General features: G+C 47.5%; 1 protein-coding gene across 1 annotated transcript in view; it reads right to left on the reverse strand.

The window, feature by feature from the left end:
* Window positions 1-5968: 5968 nt before the first annotated feature.
* LOC120924553 (shootin-1-like) overlaps window positions 5969-15796 on the reverse strand; it is a 104862-nt gene continuing 95034 nt past the window's right edge. The window contains exons 15-16 of the mRNA XM_040335525.1: window positions 15497-15692; window positions 5969-6352 (exon numbers count right to left, since the gene is read on the reverse strand). Coding sequence (XP_040191459.1) covers window positions 6234-6352; window positions 15497-15692 — 315 coding nt within the window. The 3' untranslated portion in view covers window positions 5969-6233. The remainder of the gene's footprint in view (window positions 6353-15496; window positions 15693-15796) is intronic.

The raw sequence follows: 15796 nt of genomic DNA on the forward strand, positions 1-15796 counted from the left end.
CCCGTCGCAATTAGTTACGCCGTTTACGTAAGACATACGCCGGCGTAAAGATAAAGCTGCTCTCTAGGTGGCGCAGCCCATGCAAAGTATGGACGTCGGAACAAGCGTATCTTTTTACGTTGTTTGCGTAAGTCGTACGTGAATAGGGCTGTGCGTAAGTTACGTTCACGTCGTAGGCAGTGTTCGACGTATCTTAGGCATTCTATCCGACGCATGCGCACTGGGATACGTCCACGGACGGTGCATGCGCCGTACGTTCAAAACGTCAATTACGCGGGGTCATGCTTTATTAACATAAAATACGCCCACCTCTTCCCAATTTGAATAAGGCGCGCTTACGCCGGCACATTTACGCTACGCCGCCGTAACTTAGGATGCAAGTGCTTTGTGAATACAGCACTTGCCTCTCTAACTTGCGGCGGTGTAGCGTAAATACGATACGCTACGCCAGCTCAAACATACGCCGCCCTACGTGAATCTGGCTAAGTAACTAAGAGTAGTTAGATTCAGTCAACTGGACTTGGTTCTGTAATGTTGAAGACGATTCGTAGCTTAACCAGCCTCTTCCATTGAATGCCACCTGATGGGTGTTACTTCCTCTTTGTTTCCCTGCAAAGGTAAAGCATAATGGGCTACTATGCAGTGGTGAGAAGGAGAAGAGGAGGGTCCCATGGAAGAGGCCTTACCAGCGCTTTATGGAGCCGATGGAAGCGAAGGTAGGAGAGAAGAGGTGTCCGGGCCGCCCCTCTCTGGGGCTGTCAATCAGTGTGGGGGGATCTGGGGCTCCAGCTTCAGGGAGAGGCACAGCTACCATGCCACCCCTTTCTGCAGCCAGCAACCACAAGCATTAGAGAGAGCCAGCCCCCCCCATCCCTGCTCCTCCAGCATTCCTCAGCCACAGCCACTGGCCTTTATATCCACCCCTGCCCTATCACCCACCACTCCCTTCCTCCTGTTATCTGGGGTTGTCCCGATACCACTTTTTAAGGACCGAGTACAAGTACCGATACTTTTTTTCATATACTCGCCGATACTGATTACCGATACTTTTTTTAAAATGTGTCCCCAAATGCAGCCATGTCCCCACAAATATGCCGCCATGTCCCCACAAATATGCCGCCATGTCCCCACAAATATGCCGCCATGTCCCCACAAATATGCCGCCATGTCCCCACAAAAATGCAGCCATGTCCCCAAGAGAAAGCCAAGCCCTCCCCACCACCGCCGCCGTCTAGTTGATCAGCGCGGGGAACATTACAGCTTTCATTTGAATAGCTGTGTGTTCCCCCGCCGCGCCTCGTCATATATAGCCCCTCCCCCTTGTCCGGGCACTTTGATAGACAGATCACCTATCCAATCCTGGGATGGGTGATCTGTCTATCAAAGTGCCCGGACAAGGGGGAGTGTCTATACATGACGAGGCGCGGCGGGGAACACACAGCTATTCAAATGAAAGCTGTAATGTTCCCCGCACTGATCAACTAGGGGCGGGGGGAAGAGGGCTTGGTTTTCTCCTTGAGGACTGCTCTGCTCTGCTCTCTCCGCCCCCTCTCCGCCCGCTCTCTCTCTGGGGGAAAAAAAAGTATCGGCTGAAGTATCGGCAAATGCTCAGTATCGGTCCCGATACCAGTATCGGTATCGGGACAAATCTAGTTATCAGTGTCACTGACAGTAAGGACAACTCAGTCCTGTCCCAGTTTGCCCACCTGTGATTGACCATCCCTAACCCCTCCCTTCGCCCTGCACTTACTCCTGCCTATGCAGGGCTCCACTGCAGGGGGGTTGGGAGGTCACAGTCCAGTGCTAATCCTCAGCCATGGTGGGCCGGTGCTCCGCATCCTGTGCTGGTACTGCCTGCTGTTTGGCTTCTCCGCTGCTATCTCTCTCACTGACGCCAGCACAAAGATAGGAAGCACTGACACCAGCACAAAGATAGAGAGCACTGAGATAGGAAGCACTGACACCAGCACAAATATAGAGAGCACTGAGATAGGAAGCACTGACACCAGCACTTTAAAGCTCTAAAAAACAATGCAATTTATACAGTTAGGGGCCAGATTCTCGTACGATCGCGTAACTTTGTGCGGGCGTAACGTATCTGATTTACGTTACGCCTCCGCAACTTAGACGGGCAAGTGCTGTATTCTCAAAGCACTTGCTCCGTAAGTTGCGGCGGGGGCGTAGCGTAAATCGGCCGGCGTAAGCCCGCCTAATTCAAATTTGGATCAGGGGGGCGTGTTTTATGTAAATCTTCTGTGACCCGACTTGATTGACGTTTTTCCCGAACGGCGCATGCGCCGTCCGTGGAATTTCCCAGTGTGCATTGCTCCAAAGTACGCCGCAAGGACGTCATTGGTTTCGACGTGAACGTAAATGACGTCCAGCCCCATTCACGGACGACTTACGCAAACTACGTAACTTTTTCAAATTTCGACGCGGGAATGACGGCCATACTTAACATTGTTACGCCGCACTTACGCCACCATATAGCAGGGGTAACTATACGCCGGGAAAAGCCTAACGTAAACGGCGTAACTTTACTGCGTCAGCCGGGCGTACGTTCGGGAATTCGCGTATCTAGCTCATTTACATATTTAGACGCGTAAATCAGCGTACACGCCCCTAGCGGCCAGCGTAAAAATGCAGTTACGATCCGACGGCGTAAGAGACTTACGCCTGTCGGATCTAACAGATATCTATGCGTAACTGATTCTAAGAATCAGGCGCATAGATACGACGGCACAAAGCAGAGATACGACGGCGTATCTGGAGATATGCCGTCGTATCTCCACTGAGAATCCGGGCCTAAATTTTTTATCGCTTGAAATATTTTTCCCACTATGGGCGTGATTGGAGCCTCAAATCCAGGTTTTGCCTAAGGCCTTACAGAGCCTAGAGCCGCCTCTGCCACAGTTATAGGCTTGGGTGCTTTTTTGCAATAAATATTATCCAGATATTCAAGTCAAGACAGATTCTAGGACCACACTCGGCATTTCACTCTTTATTTAGCAAAAAGCAAAGGTTACAACAGATATCACATGTGTCTGGCAAAACTAGGGTTCCTGCATTGAATCAGCCAGGACATTATCAGCATGGAGTTAGTATGTACTCGCAGATGTTCGCTTATAGAGATCAGAAACTGTGAATTTCAATTTTCCATTTTCTGGTGCACATGTTGCAAATCCTCCTCACCATTGGTGCACTATATTGTTTATTTACTATTTTTGGTTATGTGCGCATGACACGTAGACCAAAAAAATTGCCGTAAAAACAAAAGTTTAACCAGACCCAATACATGTCAGTGTGTCACATGATATTAGTGTTGATCCTCCTCCAAACCTCCTTGGGCTCCGATGCTGCCAGTTGATGGTGGTGGCCATAGGTGTGCGCAGCCTATTGCATTGGAGTGTGCACCCCAAAGCTCAAATACACATACGCAGTACATGGTGTCAGTTGGGATGAGATTGTGTTTATTACATTTTTTATTCTTTTTTTACAATATTATTTTTTTATTCTTTTTTTTATGATTTGTTAGGAGCCTCATTGAGGGGCTTTGGGGAAATAGCAGAGAAAGGGACTGAGGACAGCGATTCCCCAGTCCCTTTCTCTGTAGCCTCAGATGCCACAAGGTTAGGGGCGTTTGTCAGGGGAAATCTGCATTGCCCAGGGTGATTAGGGTGTGCCCAGGCACAACCTGTGCACATGCCTATGGTGGTGGCTGGTGATTGGCAAGCCAGGACCAGAGGGCCAGATCCACAAAGAGCCGGCGTAACGTAAAAATTCCCATTTAAGTTACACTGCCTTAAAATTTCTACCTAAGTGCCCGATCCACAAAGCACTTACCTAGAAATTTTCGGCTGTGTAACTTGAATTCCGCCGGCGCAAGGCGTTCCTCTTCAAATGGGGGCGATTCCCATTTAAATTAGGCGCGCTCCCACGCCGGCAGTACTGCGCATGCTCGTGACGTCATTTTCCCGACATGCATAGCGCAAAATTACGTTATGCCGAGCTTTGTGGATCACGTCGGGTCAATAAAGTTGCGTCGGGAAAAAAAAAAGATACAGTTTACACTTTGTAAAAGCAGCCCTAATTTTACACATGCAACTTAATACTTACGGAGAAAAAACGAAGCGTAAAAGCTTCGTGGATCTCCGTAAGTGCTAATTTGCATACCCGAAGCAACATTTTGACGCAAAATGCCCCCAGCGGCGGATGCGGTACTGCATCCTAAGATCCGGCAGTGTAAGTCCCTTACACATGTCGGATCTTCTGTCTATCTCTTGAAAACTGATTCTGTGGATCAGTTCCAAAGATAGAAACAGGGATACGACGGCGTATCAGTAGATACGCCGGCGTATCCCTTTTGAGGATCTGGCCCACAGAACCCAGCACCAAGCCACCATCTTCATCCACCCAACATCACGCCTCTGAGCTCAGAAGCCGCTTCTGGCTCTGCGTCATGCGACAGGTCACCCCAGCAATGGCCGAGCACTGAGCTCCCATTCCCCCCTGCCATAATACCAGAGCCCCAAACCGGAGGAGTGAGGGTTGGTGTGTGGCATGTTCTATCCTCAGGTTCCCAGTGGAGGTGCACAAAAAAAAAGCATTGGAGCAGCTTTCTTTCTTTTATTGACCTGTATTCACTGCCTCCAGGGTCACATCCGGGACATTTGTTTTTTGGGGACATGCCTCTCAAAACAGGGATGAATGATAACCCTTCAATAGACACTATGGCCCGGATTCAGAGAGATCGGCGCATCTTTAGATATGCGTAGCGCATCTCATATGCGCTACGCCGACGTAACATTGAGAGGCAAGCTGAGTATTCACAAAGCACTTGCTCCCATATTTACACTGGCGTGACGTAAATGGGCCGGCGTAAGCCCGCGTAATTCAAAGAAGCAAGGCAGTGGGCGTGTTGTATTATAATGAAGCGTGACCCCATGTAAATGCATGGCCGAACGAACGGCGCATGCTCAGAACCACGTCAAATTTACTCCCTGAGATATGCCAGGTCCATTCATGCGACGTGAACGTAACCTACGCCCAGCCCCATTCACGTACGACTTACGTAAACGACGTAAAATACGACGCTGTTCCCGCGCCCATACCTTAACATGACTTACCCCTGCTTTATGAGGGGTAAACTTACGCCGGACGTACGCCTTACGTAAACGGCATAGCTTACTGCGACGGGCGCAAGTACGTTCGTGAATCGGCGTATCTAGCTCATTTACATATTCGACGCGTAAATCAACAGAAGCGCACCTAGCGGCCAGCGTAAATATGCACCCAAGATACGACGGCGTAGGAGACTTACGTCGGTCGTATCTTGCCAAAATTCAGGCGTATCTGCTTTCCTGAATAAGCGTATAGATACGACGGCGCACATTTTGACTTACGACGGCGTATCTGGAGATACGTCATCGTAAGTCCTTTCTCAATCCGGGCCAATCATACACATGTTGTATAGACAAAAAGTTCAAACATGGTTGCTCCTGTGCACAAAGCCAGCTCCATAAAGACGTGGTTTGATGAGTTTGATGTGGAGGAACTCGAGTGGCCTCCACAGAGCCCCGGCCTTAACCCTGCTAACACCATTGGGATGAATTGGAACACCAACTGTGGGAAAGATCTTCTCATCCAACATCAGGACGTGACCTCATAAATTCCCACAGACACACTCACTCCAAAATCTTGCCTTCCCAGAATAGTGGAGGCTTTTATAGCCACAAATAGGTATGAGCTCCACAATAATGCCCGTGGTTTTGGAATGGCGCAGTATTCAAACTCGGCGCGGGAAAGCGGGAAACGAGCGAGAAGGACGCCGCAGAAGGACGCCGAACCCGACGAAGAGGACACCCGTAGCCGCAGACGGACGCCGGACCCGACGAGGCCGCCGATGGACGCCGCGCAAGACACCAAAACTGTAAGTACAAAATCCTTTTTTCCACAGGAATTTCTGGCCAACTTTAGGGGTGCGCGCTATACACGGGAGTGCGCTATACCCCAATAAATACGGTAGGTGTGATGGTCAGGTGTCCATAAATTTTGCTTTAGCTTAGGAACTCCATAGCACATTTTCTGCTTATCTCTTCTTTAAACTATGGATTTGGTAACAGGAGTAAGTGAACAAGGACACACAAAACACAATATCAGTTTCACTTGACTCTACAGCAAGCTCAAATTGTACAAATTGGTTGTCGAAGTTGGGCTTTGGTGAAGTCATTTTCCTATTGCCATTGTACTTGGCTGCTTCGGCGGCCCTCTACGGGTGATGTTCTCTGTCTCACCTTCAATAAAACTTTATTGTTCTGCAATGGGGAAGTCACCTCAGGGGCCTGTGATCCATCTGTAAGAAAGAGGAAGGAGTCCTAATAACAATATGACATCATTTTAGATTTACTAGCCCCAGATTTCTGTGAGAGGAAGCAGCGCCCAAGGACAAGGCCTTACCCACTTCCTGAATGGTAACCTAAGCAGGGAGAGCTAGAGGAGCATGTAAAAGGAAATCGAAAAACCCGGAGGAGCTTTAGACACTAAAGGAAATTTTTTTTTTGCTGAAATTACTATTTACAGGGTATAGAGACAAAGGCCCATATTCTCTCTAAATGTCCGCGGGCGGCGCGTAAGGCATTTACACTCCGCCGCCCCAAACTACAGGAGCAAGTGCTGTATTCCCCAAACACTTGCTCCGTAGTTTGGGGCGGCGGAGTGTAAATGGCCCGGCGTAGCCACGCGTATCTTCAAGGGGGCGGCTTCTATTCAAATTAAGCGCGCCCCCGATTCTAAGTAACTGCGCATGTGCCGGGCTTAAAAAAGCCCAGTGCGCATGCTCCAGTTCTCGTCGGAAAACGTCAATGACGCCGACGTGTGCGTCATTGACGTAAAGTCGTATTCAAGAACGACTTAGGGAAACGACGTAGCCGACGGAAAAACACGACGTGGACCCGACGCTATCCGTAACATGGCCTACGTGGGACATGCGGAAACGTACTCCTCATACAGCAGGAGTAAGTTTTCCGCTTACGCAAACGACGTTAGCGACGGGTACGCGACGCGAAATCGTTCGGGAATCGGCGTAGCAGGCTCATTTGCATAAACAAATGAGACCTTCACGTAAATGCCATCTAGCGGCGGGCGGCGTAATTACATTTAAGATCCGACAGTGTAAGTGACTTACACATGGCGGATCTTAAGTGTATCTATGCGAAAATGATTCTATGAATCAGTTGCATAGATACACTGGCCAAAAAAGGGAGTTACGATGGAGTATCCTGAGATACTCCATCGTAACTTCTCTCAGAATATGGCCCAGAATAGTTAACTGATTCCTTTTAAAAATGATTAAAAATAGATAAAAAACAATCATATAATGTACCTACAGTTTAGTTTAGTTTTTGCTGATGTTTCCTGGTTCTCTGATGTACAGAGACAAAGAGCCAATAGAGGGAAGTGATGCTTTGTGAAACGAAACTGGATTGGTGCTGACACACAGTAATCACACCTCCTTGATTAGTCACCACAGTGAGAAATCTCCCAGTACTGTGGTGATCAGGAAACAGACAACCAGGAAGTGTCCAGAACAGAGAGGAATTACAGCAACATCAGAGCAAAAACGAACAATGAGGACATGAAACCAGGACTGCAGTAAGGTAAAGGAAGCTATTTAGCTTAAAAAAAAAAAATCCTTTAGTGACCCTTTAAGATCACTCCGCAAAAACAACAGGGCCAACTCCTTGGCAATGGTTACATAGTTGGAAATTAAGGAGTTCCTAAATAGAATAATATTCGGAAAATGGAAGTAGTTTGACATCTCCATTAAAATTTATGTTAGGGCAAAATAAAAAATAAACATATGCAGTACATCTCCACATTAATGTATGCACAATTACAGTGGAACCTCATATTGCGAGTAACGCGGTTAACAAGCGTTTCACAATACGAGCACTGTTTTAAAAAAAATCCTAACTTTGTTTGCGAGTGCTGTCGCAAAACGAGCAGGATTCAGGCCAAATCGGTGTGCAGTACCGCGTTTGGCCTGAGGTGGGGGGCGCCGGGCCAAGCGGAGTCGAATGATCGCAGCCGATAAGCGCCGTTTGGGAATGCTCAGAAAAGACACAGAAATACTCCATTCCTGAGTCTTCCCGAGGTTTGCCGAGGTCAGCCGAGCTGTTTTCAGGCCTCTCTGGACGTTTCCGAGTCTCTCCGGCGCCCCTCTGGCCGCATGTGGTATTGCATCCCATTGAAGTTAATGCGGAACAAATTATTTTCATTTCTATTGACTTCAATGGGGAAACTCGCTTTGATATGCAAGTACTTTGGATTACAAGCATTCTCCTGGAAAGGATTATGCTCATAATCCGAGGTTCCACCGTACCTTTGTTTTATCAGTGGAACACAAACAAATAACTGTTAATCCTGGCAAAAATGCTCTCAGATTTTCTGTTGTTGACTGCTCTGAAATCGCAATCTTTTGCTAAACTACAGAACACCAGCTCCACTCCTCATCTCTATAAAATAGGGCAGGAGTCTCCAAACTTTCTAAACAAAGGGCCATCATTGGTGTCAGTAGAAGTAACAGTGCCCCACTATTGGTGTCAGTGGAAGAGATTGTGCCCCATAATTGGTGTTAGTGGAAAGAATAGTGTTCCTATGTTGGTGTCAGTAGAAGTAACAGTGCCCCACTGTTGGTGTCAGTGGAAGGGATTGTGCCCCACAATTGGTGTTAGTGGAAAGAATAGTGTTCCTATGTTGGTGTCAGTAAAAGGAGTAGTGCCCCACTGTTGGTGTCAGTAAAAGGAGTATGGCCCCACTGTTGGTGTCAGTGGAAGGGATTGTGCCCCATCATTGGTGTCAGTGGAAGGAATAGTGTCCATATGTTGGTGTCAGTAAGAGGAGTAGTGCCCTACTGTTGGTGTCAGTGGAAGGAATGGTGCCACATTGTTGGTGCTAGCATGAAGGAACAGTGCCCCAAGGGCTGGATAAAGGCAAGCAAAGGGCTGAATCAGGCCCACGTGTTGCATGTTTGAAGACCAATGACATAAGGGAAAATGTTCTCTTGTCTAAGTGAAGAACCAGGAGGACTGATTGGATTCCTTGAGATAACACAGGCAGAGTGAACAGGACAAAGGACAACTGAATTTCTGTCAGGATCAACAGGCATTTTTTGAACAGATTGAAATGGCATATTTAAACCGGAACTCCAGGCACAAAAATAGCAGCACTTTATCCAGGTAGCCACGGGTGCAGTGGCTACTCAGTACAAAAGCTGACAGTGAAGATTCTTCTATCCACACTGTTAGCATGTTTAGGCAAAAATCAACTGATTTTCAATCTTTTAAAACTCGGGTTCCCAGTGGCGGTGCCCTTGTTGTACCCAGGGCCGGCCTTTGGGGTGTGCAAGCCGTGCGGCTGCACAGGGCGCCATGGGCAACAGGGGCGCCGTGTGGCACACACAGCTCACAGAATGTGAGTCACATCAGGGCCGATCCTAGACGGGCTGCAGTTCACCCAGGCGCCACAAAGGTGGGGGCGCTCAAGCGCCAGAGACTGCTCAGCTCCCTCCTCCTCCCCCTTGTTGGTGTCCCTCTCGCAGCTCACAGCCGCCGCGCTGTTACCCTAGCCTGCACTATACCACCCCAGCCTGCCCTATGCCACCGCAACCTGCCCTATGCCACCGCAACCTGCCCTATGCCACCGCAACCTGCCCTATACCACTCCAGCCTGCCCTATGCTACTGCAACCTGCCCTATGCTACCACACTCTGCTCTATACCACCCCATCCTGCCCTATGCCACCCCAGCCTGCCCTATATCACCCGAACCTGCCTTATATTACCCCAACCTGCCCTATATCGCCCAGCCGGTCCAATACCACCCTATACTTTAATTTATGGGGGCCATTTGGGGGGGGGGGGCGCCACAGGATTATCTCGCACAGGGCGCCTGAACACCTAAGGCCGGCCCTGGTTGTACCCCTCCCTCCGCAGCTTTCCAACCACACTGCTAGCAAGGAGAATACCACCTAATAAGGGCTGATTGACAGAGCTCATCTCTGGAAGCAGGGGTGCTCTGGAGATAAGTGCCACCATTCACCACACCAGGAGCAGGATCAGCTCCATTCATAACACAAGCTAAAGGTCAGTCATTGCTGCTACAGACCGATCACACAACCCCGCTGATTCTTTTCTATTGAATTTATGAATGAACAGTCAATTACTGCGTTTTAGGTTTGCAGCTCTTAGGGCCAGATTCACATAGAATCGCGGCGGCGTAACGTATCCTAGATACGTTACACCGCCGCAATTTTTCATCGCAAGTGCCTGATTCACCAAGAACTTGCGATGAAAACTACGCCGGCGGCCTCCGACGCAAGGCGGGTCAATTTAAATGGGCGTGTGCCATTTAAATTAGGCGCGCTTCCGCGCCGGACCTACTGCGCATGCTCCGTTTCTTAACTCCTGCCGTGCTTTGCGCACCGTGACGTCATTTTTTTGAACGGCCACGCGCGTAGCGTACTTCCGTATTCCCGGACGGCTTACGCAAACGACGTTAAATTTTGAATTTCGACGCGGGAACGATGGCCATACTTTAGACAGCATAACGCTTGCTGACTAAAGTTAGGGCACCAAAAAAAAACAACTAACTTTGCGACGGGAAACTAGACTAGCGGCGACGTAGCGAACGCGAAAATCCGTCGTGGATCTGCCGTAACTCCTAATTTGCATACCCGACGCTGGTTTACGACGCAAACTCCCCCCAGCGGCGGCCGTGGTACTGCATCCTAAGATCCGACAGTGTAAAACAATTACACCCGTCGGATCTTAGGGATATCTATGCGTAACTGATTCTATGAATCAGTCGCATAGATAGAAACAGAGATACGACGGCGTATCAGGAGAAACGCCGTCGTATCTCATTTGTGAATCTGGCCCTTAGTACTTAGTACATACACCGTACTGGCAGATAGAACACACAGCCCCACAGTGCTGACTGATAGTTTAGATATAATGAATAAACGATTAGCCCTGCGGGGCTGTGTGTCAGATCTGCGGCTGCTAGTACACATACAATGTGCCAGCAGATAGGTCACACAGCTCCGTAGTGCTGGTGATAGTTTACAAATTCATTTGTGAATGAACAGTCAGCGCTGTAGGGGCTGTGTTAGGTCCGCAGCTGCTAGTACACATAACAGGTAGATCACACAGCCCCGTACTACTGACTGATTGGCGTCTATTGAATTTATGTATGAAAAGTCAGTACTGTCTGGGCTGTGTGTTAAACTGGTTCTAAAGTCTCAAGGTTTTTTACCTTCATGCGTCAAGGTAAAAAACTTTCTGTGTGCAGCAGCACCCCTAATACTTACCTAAGCCGCATCTCGATCCAGCCATGTGCGGAGGTTCTCCGGGGACTCTCACTCCTCATTGACTGAGGCAGCAGCGGGAGCCATTGGCTCCCTCTGCTGTCAATCACAGCCAGTGAGCCAATGAGGAGAGAGAGGGGGCAGGGCTTAGCCGTGGCTTTGTGTGTGTTAACCACTTCCAGGCTGCTGCACACCGATATATGTTGGCTGTTTGAAGAGAGATATCCTTGTTATGGTAGCAGCTAGCTGCCATAACCCTGGCATCCTCTTCTTCAGCAGGCAGTCTGGTTTCTGATAATAGTGGTCTCTACGGCGGATTCGCCGCAAGATCACTTTTATCAGTGGCAGAAGAGGTCCACCCTTGCCGCTCTCCGGTGCCCCCTCCCGCTTACCGGAGCCGTCGGCAGTGGCGGAGGCGATCGGGTTCTCTTCCATATGTGGTATGGAGACGAGTGAAGGGAAGATGGCCCCCACCGGTCTCCATACCATTGCAGGGCGGAAGCGGCGTCAAAAGGTCATTTCCGCCTGTAGCTCTTAAAGGGCCATTTTTTATCTTTTTCCAAATGACATACATTATTTATTTTCTTATTGCATTTTAGTGTAAATATGAGTTCTGATCTCCTATTTAAGAGGTCCTGTCATGCTTTTTTTCTATTACAAGGGATGTTAATTTTTTTTAAAGAACAGTGAAAAAATAAAAGGGAAAATAAATAATAAAAACATTAAAAAATTGTAAAGGCGCCCGTCCCGACGAGCTCGCATGCAGAAGTGAACGCATACGTGAGTAGCGCCTGCATATGAAAATGTCGTCCAAACCACGTGCGCAAGGTATCGCCGTGATCGGTAGAGCGAGAGCAATATTTCTAGCCCTAAACCTCCTCTGTAATTTAAAACATGCAACCTGTAGAATTTTTTAAACGTCACCTATGGAGATTTTTAAGGGAAAAAGTTTGTCGCCATTCCACGAGTGGGCACAATTTTGAAGTGTGACATGTTGGGTATCAATTTACTCGGCGTAACATTATCTTTCATAATATATGTCTTATTTTTTTATTAAAAAAAGTGTATTTTTTCCAAAAAAAGTGCGCTTGTAAAAACACTGCGCAAATACAGTGTGACATAAAGTATTGCAATGACCGCCATTTTATTCACTAGGGTGTTAGAAAAAAAATGTATAATGTTTGGGGGTTCTAAGTAACTTTCGAGCAAAAAAAAATCAGTTTTTAACTTGTAAACAACAAATCTCAGAAAGAGGCTCAGTCCTTAAGACCCCTTTCACACTGCCGACGCCCATAGTGTCGGCAGTAAAATATCGGTAAAACCCTCGGGCTTTCACACTGGAGTGAATATAGCAGCTGTTTAAGGGCGGATTGCAGGCGCTATTTTTAACCCTATAGCGCCTGCAAAACGCCCTCAGTGTGAAAGGGGTCTTAGTGGTTAAATAACACACCTTAAAAGGGGTTGTAAAGGTTTATTTTTTATTTTTTTTAAATAACAAACATGTCATACTTACCTCCACTGTGCTGTTCGTTTTGCAAAGAGTGGTCCCGATCCTGGTGTTCTGGGGTCCCTTGGCGGCTGTCTCGGCTCCTCCCCGCAATAGCTAACCCCCTCTGGGAAGCTCTCTCACGAAGGGGTTATCTAGAGGGCGCACGCCCGTGTGATACAGTTGGAATCCATAGATGCCGAGTGTATGACTCAGTCCTGCTCCCCCCGGCGGCCGCATCATTGGATTTGATTGACAGCAGCGGGAGCCAATGGCTGCGCTACTATCAATCTATCCAATCAACGCAGAGACTCCACGGAGCAGAGGACAGCAGGTGAACGGTTCAAGTAAGTAAAATGGGGGGGGGGGGCTGGGGGGCCCGTGACTGTGAGGTGTTTTTTTACCTTAATGCATAGGATGCATTAAGGTGAAAAAACACGAACCTTTACAACCCCTTTAATATTACTTTAGGTTTGCAACTGCCAGTACATATACATTGTGTCGGCAGATAGACCACACAGCCCCGCACTGCTGACTGATCATTCACAAATTCATTTGTAAACTAACAATTAGCACTGTCGGGGCTGTACACAATGGTAATCTTAGAGGGAGCCGTGACTAAAGTTCTTTGCTGTAGTTCCCCCATTGGAACACCCAAATATTGGTCTTCATACAAGGGTGGAGCTACAGCACAGCATTACCAAAAGTAAAAATGTACTTTTAAGACAAGAGTGCTATGGGCCAGAACTAGAGTTGAGCGGACACCTGGATGTTCGGGTTCGACGGATTCGACCGAACTTCGGAAAAAAGTCCGGGTTCGGGACCCGAACTTGACCCCGAACCCCATTGAAGTCAATGGGGACCCGGACTTTTGACTACTAAAATGTCTCTAAAAAACTAATGGAAAGGGCTAGAGGGCTGCAAATGGCAGCAAAATGTCGGTAAGAGCATGGGAAGTACTCTTCAAATAAATGTGGATTGGGAAATAACTTAAAATAAAAAAAAAAAAAAAAAGAATCTTGACCTAGGAGGACTGACTCCTATATATTTCCCTCCCTATAAGAACAATCAGGAACCTTTCCCTAAAGTATCTAATGCAGAATATCTCACAGGAACATATGCAGTGCTGGTGCAATATGCAGAGTATCTCACAGGAACATATGCAGTGCTAGTGTAATATGCAGAGTATCTCACAGGAACATATGCAGTGCTGCTGCAATTTGATTTGTGAAACAGGACTGACTCCTATATATTTCTCTCCCTATAAGAACAATCTGGAACCTTTCCCTAAAGTATCTAATGCAGAGTATCTCACAGGAACATATGCAGTGCTGGTGTAATATGATTTCTGAAGCAGGACTGACTCCTATATATTTCTGTCCCTATAAGAACAATCAGGAACCTTTCCCTAAAGTATCTAATGCAGAGTATCTCACAGGAACATAATGCAACGCTGGTGTAATATGATTTCTGAAGCAGGACTGACTCCTATATATTTCTGTCCCTATAAGAACAATCAGGAACCTTTCCCTAAAGTATCTAATGCAGAGTATCTCACAAGAACATATGCAGCGCTGGTGTAATATGATTTCTGTAGCAGGACAGTCTGACTCCTATCTAAATCTCTCCCTCAGATCAGATCAGCAGCAGCCTTTCCCTACCCTATCTAAAGCAGAGTGACGAGCTGTGCTATGTCCCTCTAGCTTATATAGAGTCTGGGTCACATGCTGGGTCACATGCTGCACTGGCCAATCACAGCCATGCCATTAGTAGGCATGGCTGTGATGGCTTCTAGGTCACAGGAGTAAAACAAATGGTGATTGGCTGCCCTGCAGCGCGCCATTACATTGCCGAACACTGGACCCGAACTTACAGCAAATTGTTCGGGTTCGGGTACAAAAAACCCAAAAGTCCGTACCGAACCCGAACTTTACATTCCGGTTTGCTCAACCCTAGTCAGAACAGGTCCAATGCTATACTATATGCAATTGATCCATTGGAGGATTTATTAAAGATTTTAAATATTAATTGTTCTTTTTTCTTTAAGCACCATAATGAAATAATACAGTTGAACCTCGGATTACAAGTATAATCCGTTCCAGGAGAATGCTCGTAATCCAAAGTACTCGCATATCAAAGCAAGTTTTCTCATTGAAGTCAATGGAAACGAAAATAATTTGTTCCGCATTGACTTCACTGGAATGCAATACCGAATGCGGCCAGAGGTGGGTGGGTGCCAGAGAGTGCCGAAATCGTCCGAAAAGGCCAGAGAAAAACTTTGCCTCATTTCCTGCGCCCCGTACCTCAGGCCAAATGAGGTACTGCATGCCAATGTTCAGCTTTTCTCGGCTCCTGCGGCCCCGTACCTCAGGCCAAATGAGGTACTGCAGGCCAATGTTCGGCTTTTCTTGGCTCCTGCGCCCCCGTACCTCAGGACAAATGAGGTACTGTAGGCCTATTTAGCTGCTCGTCCTGCGAGTCAACACTTGCAAACCGAGTCAGAATTAAAAAAAAATAAAAAAAGTTGCTCGCAAATCAAAACGCTCTCAAACCAAGTTACTCTTAAACCAAGGTTCCACTGTAATCTTGTGTTATGCTTTGCACCTTTAGTTTTGAACCTTTAAGCTTTCGTTTTTATTTTCTAACCTTCCTCCTGGGTTTCTGTCTTTGTCTCCGCAGTCTGTTCCTGTGTTTGTTTTGAAGTCTCTGCGGTCTCGTCAGCCGGTGGATTGTGATCCACAATCTGCCTCCGTTTCTTCAGCAAACAGCTAAGCTCGTTGTCTTTGGCTTTGCGGCTGATCCTGCGCCGGCTCATTCTCCTTAGCGGCTTTCTTGCTGCGTTCTGTAAGAAAAGGTTTAAGGAGTCGCTGCATCCAGCAGAAAAATAAAGTATTGATCTTTTAAATAAAATTTAGTTTTTTACTAGATTTAGAACCCCTCTTGTTT

This window comes from Rana temporaria, chromosome 1, assembly GCF_905171775.1.
Source record: "Rana temporaria chromosome 1, aRanTem1.1, whole genome shotgun sequence".
Classification (NCBI taxonomy): domain Eukaryota; kingdom Metazoa; phylum Chordata; class Amphibia; order Anura; family Ranidae; genus Rana; species Rana temporaria.